Source organism: Salmo trutta, chromosome 27 (genome assembly GCF_901001165.1).
Source record: "Salmo trutta chromosome 27, fSalTru1.1, whole genome shotgun sequence".
Lineage (NCBI taxonomy): Eukaryota > Metazoa > Chordata > Actinopteri > Salmoniformes > Salmonidae > Salmo > Salmo trutta.
Genome location: NC_042983.1, coordinates 2,058,395 through 2,075,211, shown reverse-complemented (window position 1 = coordinate 2,075,211; position 16,817 = coordinate 2,058,395). Strand labels below are relative to the sequence as shown.

The window sequence follows — 16,817 nt, the reverse complement described above, 5'->3', positions numbered from 1 at the left end:
TAATCCTAGTAAAAATTCCCTGTCTTAGGTCAGTTAGGATCACCACTTTATTTTAAGAATGTGAAATGTCAGAATAATAGAATAATGATTATAGAATAATGATTTATTTCAGCTTTTATTTCTTTCATCCTATTCCCAGTGGGTCAGAAGTTTACATACACTCAATTAGTATTTGGTAGCATTGCCTTGAAATTGTTTAATTTGGGTCAAACGTTTCGGGTAGCCTTCCACAAGCTTCCCACAATAAGTTGGGTGAATTTTGGCCCATTCCTCCTGACAGAGCTGGTGTAACTGAGTCAGGTTTGTAGGCCTCCTTGCTCGCACACACTTTTTCAGTTCTGCCCACAAACGTTCAATAGGGTTGAGGTCAGGGTTTTGTGATGGCCACTCCAATACCTTGACTTTGTTGTCCTAAAGCCATTTTGCCACAACTTTGGTAGTATGCTTTGGGTCATTATCCATTTGTAAGACTCATTTGCGACCAAGCTTTAACTTCCTGACTGATGTCTTGAGATGTTGCTTCAATATATCCACATCATTTTGCTTCCTCATGATGCCATCTATTTTGTGAAGTGCACCAGTCCCTCCTGCAGCAAAGCACCCCCACAACATGACGCTGCCACCCCCATGCTTCATGGTTGGGATGGTGTTCTTCGGCTTGCAAGCCTCCCCCTTTTTCCTCCAAACATAACGATGGTCATTATGGCCAAACAGTTATATTTTTGTTTCATCAGACCAGAGGACATTTCTCCAAAAAGTCCGATCTTTGTCCCCATGTGCAATTGCAAACTATAGTCTGGCTTTTTTATGGCGGTTATGGAGCAGTGGCTTCTTCCTTGCTGAGCGGCCTTTCAGGTTATGTCAATATAGGACTCGTTTTACTGTGGATATAGATACTTTTGTACCTGTTTCCTACAGCATCTTCACAAGGTTCTTTGCTGTTGTTCTGGGATTGATTTGCACTTCTCGCACCAAAGTACATTCATCTCTAGGAGACAGAACACGTCTCCTTCCTGAGCGGTATGACGGCTGCATGGTCCCATAATGTTTATACTTGCGTACTATTGTTTGTACAGATGAACATGGTACCTTCAAGCATTTGGAAATTGCTCTCAAGGATGAACCAGACTTGTGGAGGTCTACAATTTTTTTCTGAGGTCCTGGCTGATTTCTTTTGATTTTCCCATGATGTCAAGCTAAGAAGCACTGGTTTTGAAGGTAGGCCTTGAAATACATCCACAGGTACACCTCCAATTGACTCAAAGGATTTCAATTAACCTATCAGAAGCTTCTAAAGCCATGACATAATTTTCTGGAATTTTCCAAGCTGTTTAAAGGCACAGTCAACTTAGTTTATGTACCCTTCTGACCCACTGGAATTGTGATACAGTGAAATATAAGTGAAATAATCTGTCTGTAAACATTTGTTGAAAAAATTACTTGTGTCATACACAAAGTAGATGTCCTAACCGACTTGCCAAAACTATAGTTTGTTAACAAGAAATTTGTGGAGTGGTTGAAAAACAAGTTTTAATGACTCCAACCTAAGCGTATGTAAACTTCCGACTTCAACTGTATTTGAGGCTATGTATTTTTGCAGGCTTTCATGGACAGTTTTGAATAAGTCTGACAAATAAGAATTGTATTTTAAAGAGGTAGTTCACCCAAATTACAAAATACAAAATGTTTGTGTCTTTACCTTGAAAGCAGTCTATGGACAAGGAGACTGCAATCTATGATTTGGTTACCCACTGCCATCAACCATTAATATTAATATTTCCTGTGTAAAGCCTTGGTGTAGTGATAACACTCCGTGGCATGTGTCGCATACAACCTGAGAGCAGGGATCAATCCCTTTTTCCTACCTTGCATCTGTTTCTCCCATTTGCCTGTTTCCCCATTTCATTTCATTTCATTACTGTCTGAGTAGTGTGTCAAACCTGTCTGACGTAAATGTGTCAACCCCCCCCCCCCCGCCCCCCGCCCAAAACAAATCATACTTTTTATTTAAACTTGATTTAACTAGGAAAGTCAGGTAAGAAGTTAAGAACAAATTCTTATTTACAATGACGGCCTACTTTAAATTTCATCCCCCAAAAATCTAAAGGTAACAAGTCAGCGAATTTTGAGTGTACATTTAATGTTAATGTTCAAAGCATCCTAAATACACCTAAATTTGTCATTTTAAAATGTTATTTTAAAAGTTAAATCAAGGGTGCAGTCTGTCTGCAGTTTTGATGAGGAAGTTTCAGGTTTGTTCATAAGATCTCAATATCTTTGCGTGGGTGCCATGGCGCTGTAAAGCAGCCTAAACAAAGAGCTCTTTAAATGTTGTACATATTTTTGATTTTTAAGTGTTTTTGTTTGTTTCTTAAATCAGCTATTTTGTTTTTGATAAGTTGTTAAGTTGTTGATTGGATATATCTGGTGGTTGTTACCCACAGAATTGCAGGACTGATGACAGGTTGACTTGTCTGGTTTGGCTAGCTAGCTAGCTAGCTAGTTTGTGTTTAAAAATGCATCTCAGCATCGGCTTCTTGATCAATGAGACCTGACTACATTATGAAAATGGCAGAGAGCTTGTGGTGAGGATGACTACTGCTCTGGGCTTTTTTTGCGCTGTAGCAGCAGCAGAGGCTACACTTTAGTTGTGGAGGAGTATGAAGTCCAGGCTAGAGAGAGACTGAGCTGAGGATAACATCAGAGCCAGCAAGCCAACTGCATCACCATGATCTGGCATCCACTGCATCACTGTCATCTGGCATCACCATCATTAAACTCAGTTTAGGAGCCTGAGATCGCTGATCTACTGAGGGAGTCATACTCTATGGCTATGACAATGTCATCCTGTCTTTTGTTTTGTTATGTCTTAAATGTGTTACCCAAGTATGCCTAGTAGGATAGGTTTACTATGCTTATGTTTAAACGTTATATGAGTACCACAGTGGAAATACGTTTTCAAACTTTTTTATGTAATCCTCAATGATTTTAAATGCATTATCCACATGTACGGCTGTATTGTGTTTCACATTGTCAAATAAATCGATCTATCTGTAACTGCATTTTAAAACACATGAGAAAATAATTCAAAAGTATTGGATATCTAGGAATCTCTGCACCTTGAACACCTTCCTCTTGTCTCTGTCTATGTTTATAGATTTGTTCTGTGTCAAACAGATCTATATATGTCTTTCTGTCTTGTCAGTTATCCTTTTATTCCCTCTTTGTTAGTCATTACCACAACAACCCCAGCTTTAACCGAACAAATTGTCACCAGAACGTGATAAATAGTTAATATTTCAGTGTCTAATGATTGTCTGACAACTATTCCTGGTTTTAGTCTTTTGGATTCATCTTATCTTTTTAGGATGTCCTTTCATAACAAATTCCTTTGATATATGGCAGCTGAATCAGAGTTTGACATTTTGAAAAGGTGTCAGGTTTCTTCTCAGACAATCATTCTGGTTAGATGAGTGGGAATTGATTCATTCACACAAACAACAACTGCACCACAGTCAGACAGAGAGATCCCCATACAATGGCTTATGAGACAACTTTAGCTAGATAAAGCCAGTGCTCCTCTTTTAAACAGAGTAGAATTTATTGTATTGATTTCATGATTAAAAAGTAATTAGACAAAAGGTGAACAAATTATCAAAAAAGTAGAAAGTGAGCTGTTTACATACTACAGAGAACAGGCAGAGTGCTACTATGAATGAAGCCAATAACAGTAGGAAGAGCCATTGAGGCAGGGAATAAAGTGAACCCGCCTATCTTTTCACTCACTCTCTCTCTCTCTCCACCATACTGTCACCTGCAGTCAATCAGTAGTCTGTCACAATAACCAGGTTTCCATCCAACCTTTTTATGCGAGTAAAGTACGTCAGATAATAAAAAAAATGTAATGACAGGCTTGATGGAAACAGAACATTTTTCGGTAAACTTTCCAAATGTCGACAAAACAAAATAGGCTAGACAAGGTGGGATCTTTTTATTTTGGTAAAATGAATTATAGAATAAAAAACACGAGCTGTCACGCACCCAGAAAAGAAGGCACAGTAATGTCGAAACGGTGGTAAACACCCAATAAATTACTGGGAGTTTATATATGGAGTGTGCGACTCTCTTCATTTTGATAGTAAAATGAATTATGCCAGAAATATCGGTGGAAACGCTTTTATGTGCAAATATTGATAGACTATAATAACCATTATATTGAATTAAAATTTGAGTCAGGCGATGACATGTTGTGTGGTCCTCCCACCACGGCTCATCGGGAAAGCATACAGTTTATTAGGTTACAGATGAAAGAAATAATGATGAACTTCACAGGGTGGTGAAAGTGCAAGGTGATGAGCTTGATGCTCCTTTCCAATAAATATCGAGGGTCGAATACTGGTGAGATGATAATCAATGCTTAACTGCCGTTTGACAAATAAAAATAATCTAGCTCATTTGTCTATAATATTAATAATCTCATCATGTAGGCTATATGCGTGATCTAGCCAATCTAACAACGCGCAGACAGCCTGTTGGCTAGAATGCACGTGCCATTTTCAGAGTTTGCACACTCACAATATAACACAACATTTTTGTGAGAAAATCGTCAGTAGAGTTGAAAATACGATGGAAAGCCATTTATTTTTTATTCGGTACATGGGAATGTAACCACAAAAGGTATTTTCTGTTCACCACGTCATCGCGCAACAAGTCAATTTGATGGAAACACATCTCATATTGTTTTTATGAAGATTTTGGAATATTCGCATAAAAACTCTGTCGCCAATTGGATGGAAAACTAGCTCACGCCTCAAGGCCGTATTACCACATTCGTTACGCTACACCAGGAATGGGCAACTCCAGTCCTCGGCGGCCTGAGTTGCCCATTCCTGCATTACATGGACGTCTCCTCACACGTCAAACACAATATGGCCATCTCTCCCCTCCCCATCGTTCTCTATCTCACTCTCTCTCACACGTTCTTTTTCTATCACCCTCCTCCCCATCTCTCGCTCTGTCTATCTAACGTTATCTCTCTCACTCGCTCTTCTCCCTCTTCGCTCAAATGAGTGGGTGAGGTGGCCTTGATCAGAAAGTGGGGCAATTTTTCATTATCAAGACAGGGATGTGTGTTGGCAGTCCTGGCAGGGAGGGAGAGAAAGAGTGAGAGAGGGAGGGTGGGTGGATGGGAGGCATATACAAATCTCTTAGATTAGGATCCATCAGAACACGGATAACAACCTTTGAAACATTGGTTATTTTCTGGCGGTTTCTCGGCTAACAGCAGGGGTATATTTTCCAGCGACAGTAGGCAGGTTTCCATTGACTCAGGTTTATTCTACAATGTCGCAAAAAACACTGTGACTGACATGCGTAAGGGAAACAGCAGCTATAGGAGAAATATTCTAAAGACAACATTGTTATCCATTCGGCAGCGGTGGATTTTCCTTTTGTAAAACATTTCTTTATTGCAAAAAAATCTGATGGAAACGTGTTTTTAAAATAAATGATTTTAAGGCACGTGACGTCATCACATAACTAGAAAGCTACGCTCCACATGTAATTCTAAAAGCCTACTGCTTGCTAAATCAATTGTTCAACTATAATAATGTGTCTTTGCAGGACAAGGATTTTCTTGACTTTAAAGAATGCATGAATTGCTTCGCCTTGCGTTTCTGTTTGGCTGGATGCAAGTTTTACCATCAAGTTATTTCATATCTAGGCTACCGGAGTGCAAGTTTCACTATGTCACGGACCGTGGCGATGCGTTGGCACATGATAATTATTAGAATATTGCAAATATTAGTAAATCTATCCCTGCTGGCTTTTGCGGACTAACTGAGACATTAAACATATATCCGGTAGTGCATACAGGCTGTCGCAAATTTATTAATGCGCAATTTGACTAAATGGATATTGGAAACACTTCTACAACTTAATATTTATTCGACACTAGGTTTTTGCGAAAACTTTATTTTTAATGTGACGTAATAATGTCCAGCTGCTTTTATCGACAAAAAAACAACTGGACAAGTGAATAATGGAAACGTAGCTAGCTGTGAGTGTCTGAGGAAATGAAGTTGTACATTTGGAGTTGGGCTATGGGTGATGGATGACTCATAGCCTAGCTACACCACAGGAGGCTCCTGAGGGAAGAACAGCTCTCAATAATGGCTGGAATGGAGCATATGGAATGGCATCAAACACATGGAAACCATGTGTTTGATGTATTTGATACCATTCCACTCATTCTCAGCTATTACCACAAGCCCGTTCTCCAAATGAAGGTGCCACCAACCTCTTATGAGCTACACTCCCAGAAAAAGGGTACAGTTAGGGTACAGTAGTGTTCCCTGTGGCATAGAAATATCAAAATACAAATAATGTACCTTCAGAGGTTCCTTTTTGGTACGTTTTAGGGTACATGTGCGAATAATCTAGTACATTTTTGTACCTAATATTTTTAATATAAAGGTACAATGATTATTTTTGGCCACCCGTGGTTGGAAGTGTTGTAACAGTTTAAGTGGTCTATGGTCATGTTAATTAAAGTTGAATCATGTTCTCTGCCAGTTCTGAAGTTTTTATAAAAGCTTACAGGTGTAGGATCTTAATTTGATAACTTTGTTGTTGCTGAAAATGTTCTTGCGCTGCAGATGAGCTTCGTGATTTGCATTAATTCACCAGAAATCCACACCAACACATGGTTATATTAACACTATTGTACTTTTCAAGTAGCCTAATTTTGGCCAGCTAATAGCCTAACCACCAATAAAGCAACATAATGAACTAAAAATTAAAATCCTTGTTGCTGCAGGGTTTTTTCTGCAATAATACTGGTCAAATTAAGATCCTACATACACTACTGGTAAAAAGTTTTAGAACACCTACTCATTCAAGGGTTTTTCTTTATTTTACTACTTTCTACATTGTATAATAATAGTGAAGACATCAAAACTATGAAATAATGCATATGGAATCATGTAGTAACCAAAAAAGTAATAAACAAATCAAAATATATTTTATATTTCAGATTATTCAAATAGCCACCCTTTGCCTTGATGACAGCTTTGCACACGCTTGGCATTCTCTCAACCAACTTCACCTGGAATGCTTTTCCAACAGTCTTAAAGGAGTTCCCACATATGCTGAGCACGTGTTGCCTGCTTTTCCTTCACTCTGCTGTCCGACTCATCCCAAATAATCTCAATTTGGTTGAGGTCAGGGGGATTGTGGAGGCCAGGTCATCTGATGCAGCACTCCATCACTGTCCTTGGTAAAATAGCCCTTACACGGCCTGGAGGTGTGTTGGGTCATTGTCCTGTTGAAAAACAGATGATAGTCCCACAAAGGCCAAACCAGATGGGATGGCGTATCGCTGCAGAATGCTGTGGTAGCCATGCTGGTTAAGTGTGCCTTAAATTCTAAATAAATCACAGACAGTGTCACCAGCAAAGCACCCCCACACCATAACAGCTCATCCTCCATGCTTTACGGTGGGAAATACACATGCGGAGATCATCCGTTCACCCACACCACTTCTCACAAAAACACGTAACCAAAAATCTCAAATTTGGACTCATCAGACCAAAGGACAAATTTCCACCGAAGAATGTCCATTGCTCGTGATTCTTGGCCCAAGCAAGTCTCTTCTTTTTATTGGTGTCTTTTAGTAGTGGTTTCTTTGCAGCAATTTGACCATGAAGGCCTGATTTACACAGTCGTCTCTGAACAGTTGATGTTGAGATGTGTCTGTTACTTGAACTCTGTGAAGCATTTATTTGGGCAGCAATTTCTGAGGCTGGTAACTCTAATGAACTTATCCTCTGCAGCAGAGGTAACTCTGGGTCTTCCATTTCTGTGGCGGTCCTCATGAGAGCCAGTTTCATCATAGAGCTTGATGGTTTTTGCGACTGCACTTGAAGAAAATGTTCCTTATTGACTGACCTTCATGTCTTAAAGTAAGATTGGACTGTCGTTTCTCTTTGCTTATTTGAGCTGTTCTTGCCATAATATGGACTTGGTCTTTTACCAAATAGGGCTATCTTTTGTATACCCCACCCTACCTTGTCACAACACAACTGATTGTCTCAAACGCATTAAGAATGAAAGCAATTCCACAAATTAACTAGTTAAGAAGGCACACCTGTTAATTGAAATGCATTCCAGGTGACTACCTCATGAAGCTGATTGAGAGAATGCCAAGGGTGTGCAAAGCTGTCATTAAGGCAAAGGGTGGCTATTTGAAGAATCTCAAATCTAAAATATATTTAGATTTGTTGAACACTTTTTTGGTTACTACATGATTCCATACATGTTCTTTCATAGTTTTGATGTCTTCACTATTATTCTACAATGTTGAAAATAGTAAAAATAAAGAAAAACCATTGAATGAGTAGGTGTTTCCGAACCTTTGACCGGTAGTGTACATAAGAGCAGGTGACAATAAAGAGCTGTAATTAATATTGTAGTGACCTTAATCTAACAATGAGCATTTCAATTCCAATTAATTCAGAAAGTCAACCCAATTCCAATTCCAAATGTATTTAATTGAAAAGCATTGAAGAGAAATGTGTACTTCTTGAATTGAAATGGAATTGACTCCAACTCTGGCTCTGAGCAAGGTTATTATAGTAAATTAAAACGGAAACTAAAATGAAAACTAATCATGAAAAAAGGATTTAGTAAACTGAATTAAAACAGGGAAACTGAATTTTGAAAAACGAAAACTATACTGAAAGTTTTATCTTTGACTACAAAACGAATTATAAATAAAATAAAACCATCATGAATTATGTCAATTTTTTTACAAAATGTTGGGGAAAAATCGGATGGGGTTTTCAAAGGAGTTCTCAAGCTTTTTTAATGGGGGATGCAAGCTTCTGAATCTGGCGGGTAAATACTTCAAGGAGATGGCTTTGTTTCAAATTGGGCCTAGTTTATGCATCACTATCACCAAGCTAAGGGAACAAATCCACTAGGTTCCTCCTCTAACGTTCCCCTAATATTGTTTTAACATTCCCCATTCCCCTAATGTTCCCCCCCAAACGTTGTTTTAACATTTCCCATTCCCTTAACACTCCTCCCCTAACGTTCCACCCTTAACGTTCCTTCCCAACATCCCCCTCACATTCCTCCCCTAACATTCCTCCCTAACGTTACCCCCTTCCGTTACCCTAACATTATTTTAACATTCCCCCTGTTCCCCTAACATTCCTCCCCAAATGGGCCTAGGTTGTGCATCACTATCACTAGCTATCACTAGCTAAGGTAATACATCCACTAGACTCCTCATCTAACATTCCCCTCATCTAACATTATTTTAACATTCCCCTTTCCCCTAAAGTTCTCCTAATGTTCCCCTAACATTCTTTCCCTAACATTCCCCTAACATTCCCCGAACATTCCTCCCCTTAACAGACCCCTAACATTCCTCTGCCAACGTTGCCTCTAACATTGTTTTAAAGATGCACTATGCAGAAATCGCTCCGCTTTCCTTGTTGTTAAAATTCTAATAGTTTGTCTAATTTCAGTTTATGTGACAAAACAAGCAAGTATAGTGTAGACAATCATTGTACCATCTAAACAGCTGTGAAAAATATTTCCCATAAGCAAAAATATTTCATTTTTAGCTGTTTGACGCTGGTGTACGAAACCGAAAGTAAAAGATGCAAAAATGTAACGTAAAAATGGGAAGCATAGAAATAGCACACATAGAACAGATCTACCACTTCATAGACTTGCTTTCAATGAGAATGACAGCTCTAAAACTCACAATTCTATGTGAATTTTGTCGGGTCGCCCAAAAAGTCAGATATTGCAGTTTTAACATTTCCCGGTGACCCTAACGTTTCCACCCCTAACGTTCCCCTAACATTCCTCCCGTAACGTTCCCCCAACGTTTCTCCCTTAACGTTATTCCCCTAACATTTTCCAAACAATATTGTCCCCCAACATTTTTGGGCCTAAACTTTAATAGGATTTTAAATGGCAGGTAAAAAGTTGCCAGGGGATGGCTTTGTTTCAAATGGGCCTAGCTTGTGCATCACTATCACTAGCTATCACTAGCTAAGGGAAGAAATCCACTAGGTTGCTAGCCTAACCTAAGGCCACCATACTTTATATCTGTAACACTAAAACTGAAACTAAATACACTACATGTCCAAATGTATTTGGACACCCCATCACATTAGTGGATTTGGCTATTTCAGCCACACCCGTTGCTACCATGCAATCTTCATAGACAAATATTGGCAGTAGAATGGCCCCTACTGGAGAGCTCAGTAACTTTCAATGTGGCACCATCATAGGATGCCACCATTCCAACAAGTCAGTTCATCAAATTTCTGCCCTGCTAGAGCTTCCCCGGTCAGCTGTAAGTGCTGTTTGTCACGTCCTGACCAGTAATAGGGGTTATTTGTTATTGTAGTTTGGTCAGGACGTGGCAGAGGGTATTTGTTTTATGTGGTTCGTGGTGGTGGTTTGTTTAGTAGGGTATTTGATTTATGTATTCCGGGGGTTTTTGGGCACTGTTCTATGTTAGTGTATTTCTATGTTCTGTCTAGTCTTTTGTATTTCTATGTTTTGTTAATTGGGGTTGGACTCTCAATTGGAGGCAGGTGTTTTCTAGTTGCCTCTGATTGAGAGTCCTATATATATGTATGTGTTTGTTGAGTGCTTTGTGGGAGATTGTTCTGTGTATAGCCTTGTGCATTATCAGCCTGTGAATAGTTGTTGTGTTTTCTTTGTGTACGTGTTTATTTTGGTTCTCCTTCTTGTCCCATAATAAAAAGAAGATGAGTACACATAACCCTGCTGCGTATTGGTCCACTTTCTCTGACGATGATTTCTCATTATCAGACGACGAAGAACGTTACACTGTTATTGTGAAGTGACAACGTCTAAGAGCAACAATGGCTCAGTTGCGAAGTGGTAGGCCACACAAGCTCACAGAATGGGACCGCCGAGTGCTGTAGCGCGTAAAAACCGTCTGTTCTCGGTTGGACACTCACTATCGAGTTCCAAACTGCCTCTGGAAGCAACGTCAGCACAAGAACTGTTGGCTGGAGCTTCATGAAATGGGTTTCCATGGCCAACCAGCCTCACCCAGGCCTACGATCACTATGCGCAATGCCAAGCGTCGGCTGGAGTGGCGTAAAGCTCGCCACCACGAATCTGGGTTTGGCGGATGCCAGGGGAACGCTACCCACCCGAATGCATAGTGCCAACTGTAAAGTTTGGTGGAGGAGGAATTATGGTCTGGGGCTATTTTTCATGGTTCTGGCCCCTTAGTTCCAGTGAAGGAAATCTTAACGCTTCAGCATACAATGACATTCTAGACAATTGTGTGCTTCCAACTTTGTGGCAACAGTTTTGGGAATGCCCTTTCCTGTTTCAGCATGACAATGCCCCCTTGCACAAAGCAAGGTCAATACAGAAATAGTTTGTTGAGATTGGTGTGGAAGAACTTGACTGGCTTGCACAGAGCCCTGACCTCAACCCCATCTAACACCTTTAGGATGAATTGGAATGCCGACTGTGAGCCAAGCCTAATCGCCCAACATCAGCGCCTGACCTCACTAATGCTGTTGTGGCTGAATAGAAGCAAGTCCCCGCAGAAATGTTCCAACATCTAGCGGAAAGCCTTCCCAGAAAAGTGTGGGCTGTTATAGCAGGAAAGGGGGGACCAATACCATATTAATGCCCATGAATTTGGACTGAGAAGTTCGATGAGCAGGTGTCCACATACTTTTGGCCATGTAGTGTAATATAAAAACAAAATGTGAATAGTTTATGAAACTAAAACTCAGTAAAACTATCAGGTTTCAGGTAAGACCCAAGTGCAGACTGTTGAAGTAACAATGTTTATTGTAACAGGGGCAGGCAAACGACAGGTCAAGGCAGGCAGGGGTCGATAATCCAGAATAGTGGGGCCAAGGTACAGGGCGGCAGGCAGGCCCATGTCAGTAATCCAGAGTAGGGGCAAAGGCACAGGACGGCAGGCAGGCTCAGAGTCAGGACAGGCAAGGGTCAAAACCAGGAGGACAAGGAAAAAGAGATACTGGGGAAAAGCATGAGCTGAGACAAACCGCTGGTTGACTTGAACAAACAAGATGAACTGGCAACAGACAAACAGAGAACACAGGTATAAATACACAGGGGATAAGTGGTGAAGATGGGCAACACCTGGAGGGGGGTGGAGACAAGCACAAGGACAGGTGAAACAGATCAGGGCGTGACATAAAACTAGCAAATCAGGTCTGAAAACTAACTGAAACTAAACTGAATTTCAAATGACAAATTGAAAAACTAACAGAAATAAAAAAGGAAAATAAAAACAAAAAACTATAATAACCTTGCCTCTCAGGACTTCTGCATGCACTATAAGTATTGTTCATGTTCTTTTAGAGGGCCCATATTCCGCCAGCTGTGCTGTCTGAACTGGTTGCTGGAGGCCCTGACTCTGGACAGGACTGGGAGAGCTGGACCAGTCACGTCCTGCTGGGATCTCAAGTAAGTCACTGGTCACAGGTCAGAAGTAATTTTATGGACCCCAGGCAGCTTGGGTTGGGTTAGCTATTGTGTTGTTGCTATATAGTGATTGGGCAGAGGCCAGGACTGAATCACAGTCTTGACCAGGGTTGGGGAGTAACTGATCACATGGAGTCTGACCAGAAGTTAGAGACCACTATGATGACACACCAAATGCATTTGATGGATACTTTTTGTCTTCTTCAGATGCCCCTGTTGGGGCTAGGGGGCAGTATTTTCACGGCTGGATAAAAAACGTACCCGATTTAAACTGGTTACTACTCTTGCCCTGAAATGAGAATATGCATATAATTAGTAGATTTGGGTAGAAAACACTCTAATGTTTCTAAAACTGTTTGAATGGTGTCTTGAATGGTGTCTGTGAGTATAACAGAACTCCTATGGCAGGCCAAAACCTGAGAAGATTCCATACAGGAAGTGCCCTGTCTGACAATTTGTTGTCCTTCTGTTGCATCTCTATCAAAAATACAGCATCTGTGCTGTAACGTGACACTTTCTAAGGCTTCCATTGGCTCTCTAAATCCGCCAGAAAGTGGAATGGGGTGTCTGCTGTATCTGGGCAAAGTACAGCAGCAGAGTTTAAGTGGTCAGCCTGGTGACAGTGAGACTGAGATGCGCATTCACGAGACTTCTCAATTTTTTTTCTTTCAGCCTTTGAACAAATACAACGTTGCCCGGTTGGAATATTATCGCTATTTTACGAGAAAAATAGCATAAAAATTGATTTTAAACAGCGTTTGACATGCTTCTAAGTACGGTAATGGAATATTTTGATTTTTTTTGTCACAAAATGCGCTCGCGCGTTACCGTTCGGATAGTGACCTGAACGCACGAACAAAACGGAGGTATTTGGATATAACTATGGATTATTTGGAACCAAAACAACATTTGTTGTTGAAGTAGAAGTCCTGGGAGTGCATTCTGACGAAGAACAGCAAAGGTAATCCAATGTTTCTAATAGTAATTCTGAGTTTAGTGAGCCCCAAACTTGGTGGGTGTCAAATTAGCTAGCCTGTGATGGCCGAGCTATGTACTCAGAATATTGCAAAATGTGCTTTCGCCGAAAAGCTATTTTAAAATCTGACATAGCGTTTGCATAAAGGAGTTCTGTATCTATAATTCTTAAAATAATTGATATGTTTTTTGTGAACGTTAATCGTGAGTAATTTAGTAAATTCACCGGAAGTTTTCGGTGGGTATGCTAGTTCTGAACATCACATGCTAATGTAAAAAGCTGGTTTTTGATATAAATATGAACTTGATTGAACAAAACATGCATGTATTGTATAACATAATGTCCTAGGAGTGTCATCTGATGAAGATCATCAAAGGTTAGTGCTGCATTTAGCTGTGGTTTTGGTTTTTGTGACGTATATGCTTGCTTTGAAAATGGCTGTGTGATTATTTTTGGCAGGGTACTCTCCTGACATAATCTAATGTTTTGCTTTCGCTGTAAAGCCTTTTTGAAATCGGACAATGTGGTTAGATTAACGAGAGTCTTGTCTTTAAAATGGTGTAAAATAGTAATATGTTTGAGAAACTGAAGTTATAGCATTATTGAGGTATTTGTATTTCGCGCCATGCGATTCCACTGGCTGTTGACTAGGGTGGGACGCAAACGTCCCACTGGCACAGAGAGGTTAAGGGGAAAGTGATCAAAAAAGTTATCAGATTATGTTACTGAGTTTGGGTAATCCAAAAACTACATTACAGGTTACAATTTTGGACAGGTAACTGTAACAGATTACATTTTGAAAGTAACCTACTCAACCCTGATGATGACTAACATAATCATCAGGGATTGGCTCATCAACACTGTTAACTCTTGACCCCAACCAGAGTAGAGCAGGGCAGTATGCTGTGTTTCAGTTCACCAACACAACACACAGCATCTGTAACATATCCCAATCACTTTGAGTCAGCCACAGAGCCACCGTTCACGTCAGGCTGTAGAGACACAGGCTATGTTACAGTAGCATATCAATGGAAAGAAGGCATACCCAAACGTGCTTCAGCCCAGAACATTGCTTACCCCAGGATACTACAACTGTTGACTATCCAGGACAATAAAGAAAAAGGAGCACTATGTTGCTGCATACATCAGATTTATTGACAGGACAAGAAAACAATCGGCTACGTTTCGGCATGAATCGTCTTCATCAGAGCCTTTTTCCCCAGGATAGTCACCAGTTGAAGTATCCTGGGGTAAGGAATGTTTTTTGGACAGAAGCATGTCACTTAGAATGCCCAATAAATTGTTTAATTCTACAGTAGGCGCTATGCTAGTAAGGATATTGGAACAGAGGCTCAGATATGAGTGTGGTTCATACAGGAAGCCTGGGGCTGAGGCAGACAGACAGTGGTAAATGAACTATAAACCAAACCCTCGGGGGGTAGAGCAGAGAGAAGAGATTGCATTCCTCCATCTCCACGTCCCCTCTGGTTCACTATATACCTCCCCTGATACTGACCCAACACAGGAAGGGAGGAGACAGAGATTGAGTAGAAACCCCACCCTACTCTGCCATGCTGTACAGCACCAAGCTACATAACCATAACTCAAACCCACTGTCATAACCATTTCCATTCCTTTCACTGACACTACTATTATCATGATACACAGAGGATATAGATTTCTTCCTCTCTCTCAATCTTATTTTCTCTCTCTGGCACTTTCTCTTCCTCTCACTTTTTCTTTTTCATCGTTCACTATCTTGCTCTGACTGCAGCCTTCCCATCTTTTCTCATCTTTTTCTTCTTTTCACATTTTCAATCCCTCTATATTTGTCTCTCTTTCCTAATATAGAGGTGGGAATGAGTACCCTGAAATGCTAATGATTTGAATGCTCTGCTTCTTAAGGTGTCAGACGAGACACTGAGAGGCAGAATGGATGGATTCAGGAAATGTATAAAGCGCTGTCTCTGTGCTCTGCTCTCACAATGGGGCTTGGTAGAATGTATTAGGAAATCATCACCCATCTCTCTCTGGAAGTGTTGAATTAGTGATGGGAAAAGAGGAGGGAGCGGAGAGGGATGGAGTGCAGAAAACAGTATGTCACAAAAGCGCTCCTCGGAGTATTGCAAGTAACTGCCTTGAGGCCCTTCCGTCCTCACTGACTGCTCTGAATCACATTTCCTATCAGTTTAAGCTTTATGGGAGAAATTATACAGTAGAAGTATTACAGAGAGAGACTGAAATCATATCACAAGGTTATTATAGTACTACAGCGGTTTCCAACAAATCAAATCACATTTTATTGGTCGCATACACGTGATTGGCAGATGTTATTGCGGGTGTAGCGAAATGTTTGTGTTTCTAGCTCCGACAGTGCAGTAATATCAAACAAATTACACAACATATAACCAATAATTTTTTATTCTAGGTAAGTGAGTTAAGAACAAATTCTTATTTACTATGACAGCCTACCAGGGAACAGTGGGTTAACTGCCTTGTTCAGGGGCAGAACGACAGATTCTTACCTTGTCAGCTCAGGGATTCGATTCAGCAACCTTTCGATTACTGGCCCAAAGCTCGAACCACTAGGCTACCTGCCGCCCCATACACACAAATGTAAGTAGGAATGAATTAAGACTATATACATATGGACGAGCGATGTCAGAGCGGAACGGACTAAGATACAGTAGAAAAGTATAGAAAACAGTATATGCATATGAGATGAGTAATGCAAGATATGTAAACATTATTAAGTGAATGAGATACCGTAGAGAAAACAGTATATCCACATGAGATGAGCAATGCCAGATATGTAAACAATAAGTGAGATACCGTAGAACAGTATAGAATACAGTATATACATATGAGATGAGTAATGCAAGATATGTAAACATTATTAAGTGACTAAGACACAGTAGAATAGTATAGAATACAGTATAAACAAATGAGATGAGTAATGCCAGATATGTACACTACCTTTCAAAAGTTTGGGGTCACTTTGAAATGTCCTTGTTTTTGAAAGAAAAGCACATTCTCTTTCAAGGGAGTACAGGTGGAGGCTGAGCACACACCCTTGTGGGGCCCCAGGTAGCCTTGTGGTTAGAGCGTTGGACTAGTAACTAGTAAAGGTTGCAAGATCGAATCCATGAGCTGACAAGGTAAAAACTCTGTTCTACCCCTGAACAAGGCAGTTAACCCACTGTTCCTAGGCTGTCATTGAAAGTCAGAATTTGTTCTTAACTGACTTGCCTAGTTAAAAAAAGGATAAGTGGAGGTTATGTTTCCTACCTTCACAACCTGTGTGTGTGCA

The 16,817-nt window shown here is 40.3% G+C and overlaps 1 protein-coding gene across 1 annotated transcript in view; it reads left to right on the top strand.

The window, feature by feature from the left end:
- The window catches only part of LOC115164123 (coiled-coil domain-containing protein 60-like), a 54,478-nt gene that overhangs the window by 19,225 nt on the left and 18,436 nt on the right, over positions 1 to 16,817 (top strand). The window contains exon 5 of the mRNA XM_029716303.1: positions 12,409 to 12,513. Coding sequence (XP_029572163.1) covers positions 12,409 to 12,513 — 105 coding nt within the window. The remainder of the gene's footprint in view (positions 1 to 12,408; positions 12,514 to 16,817) is intronic.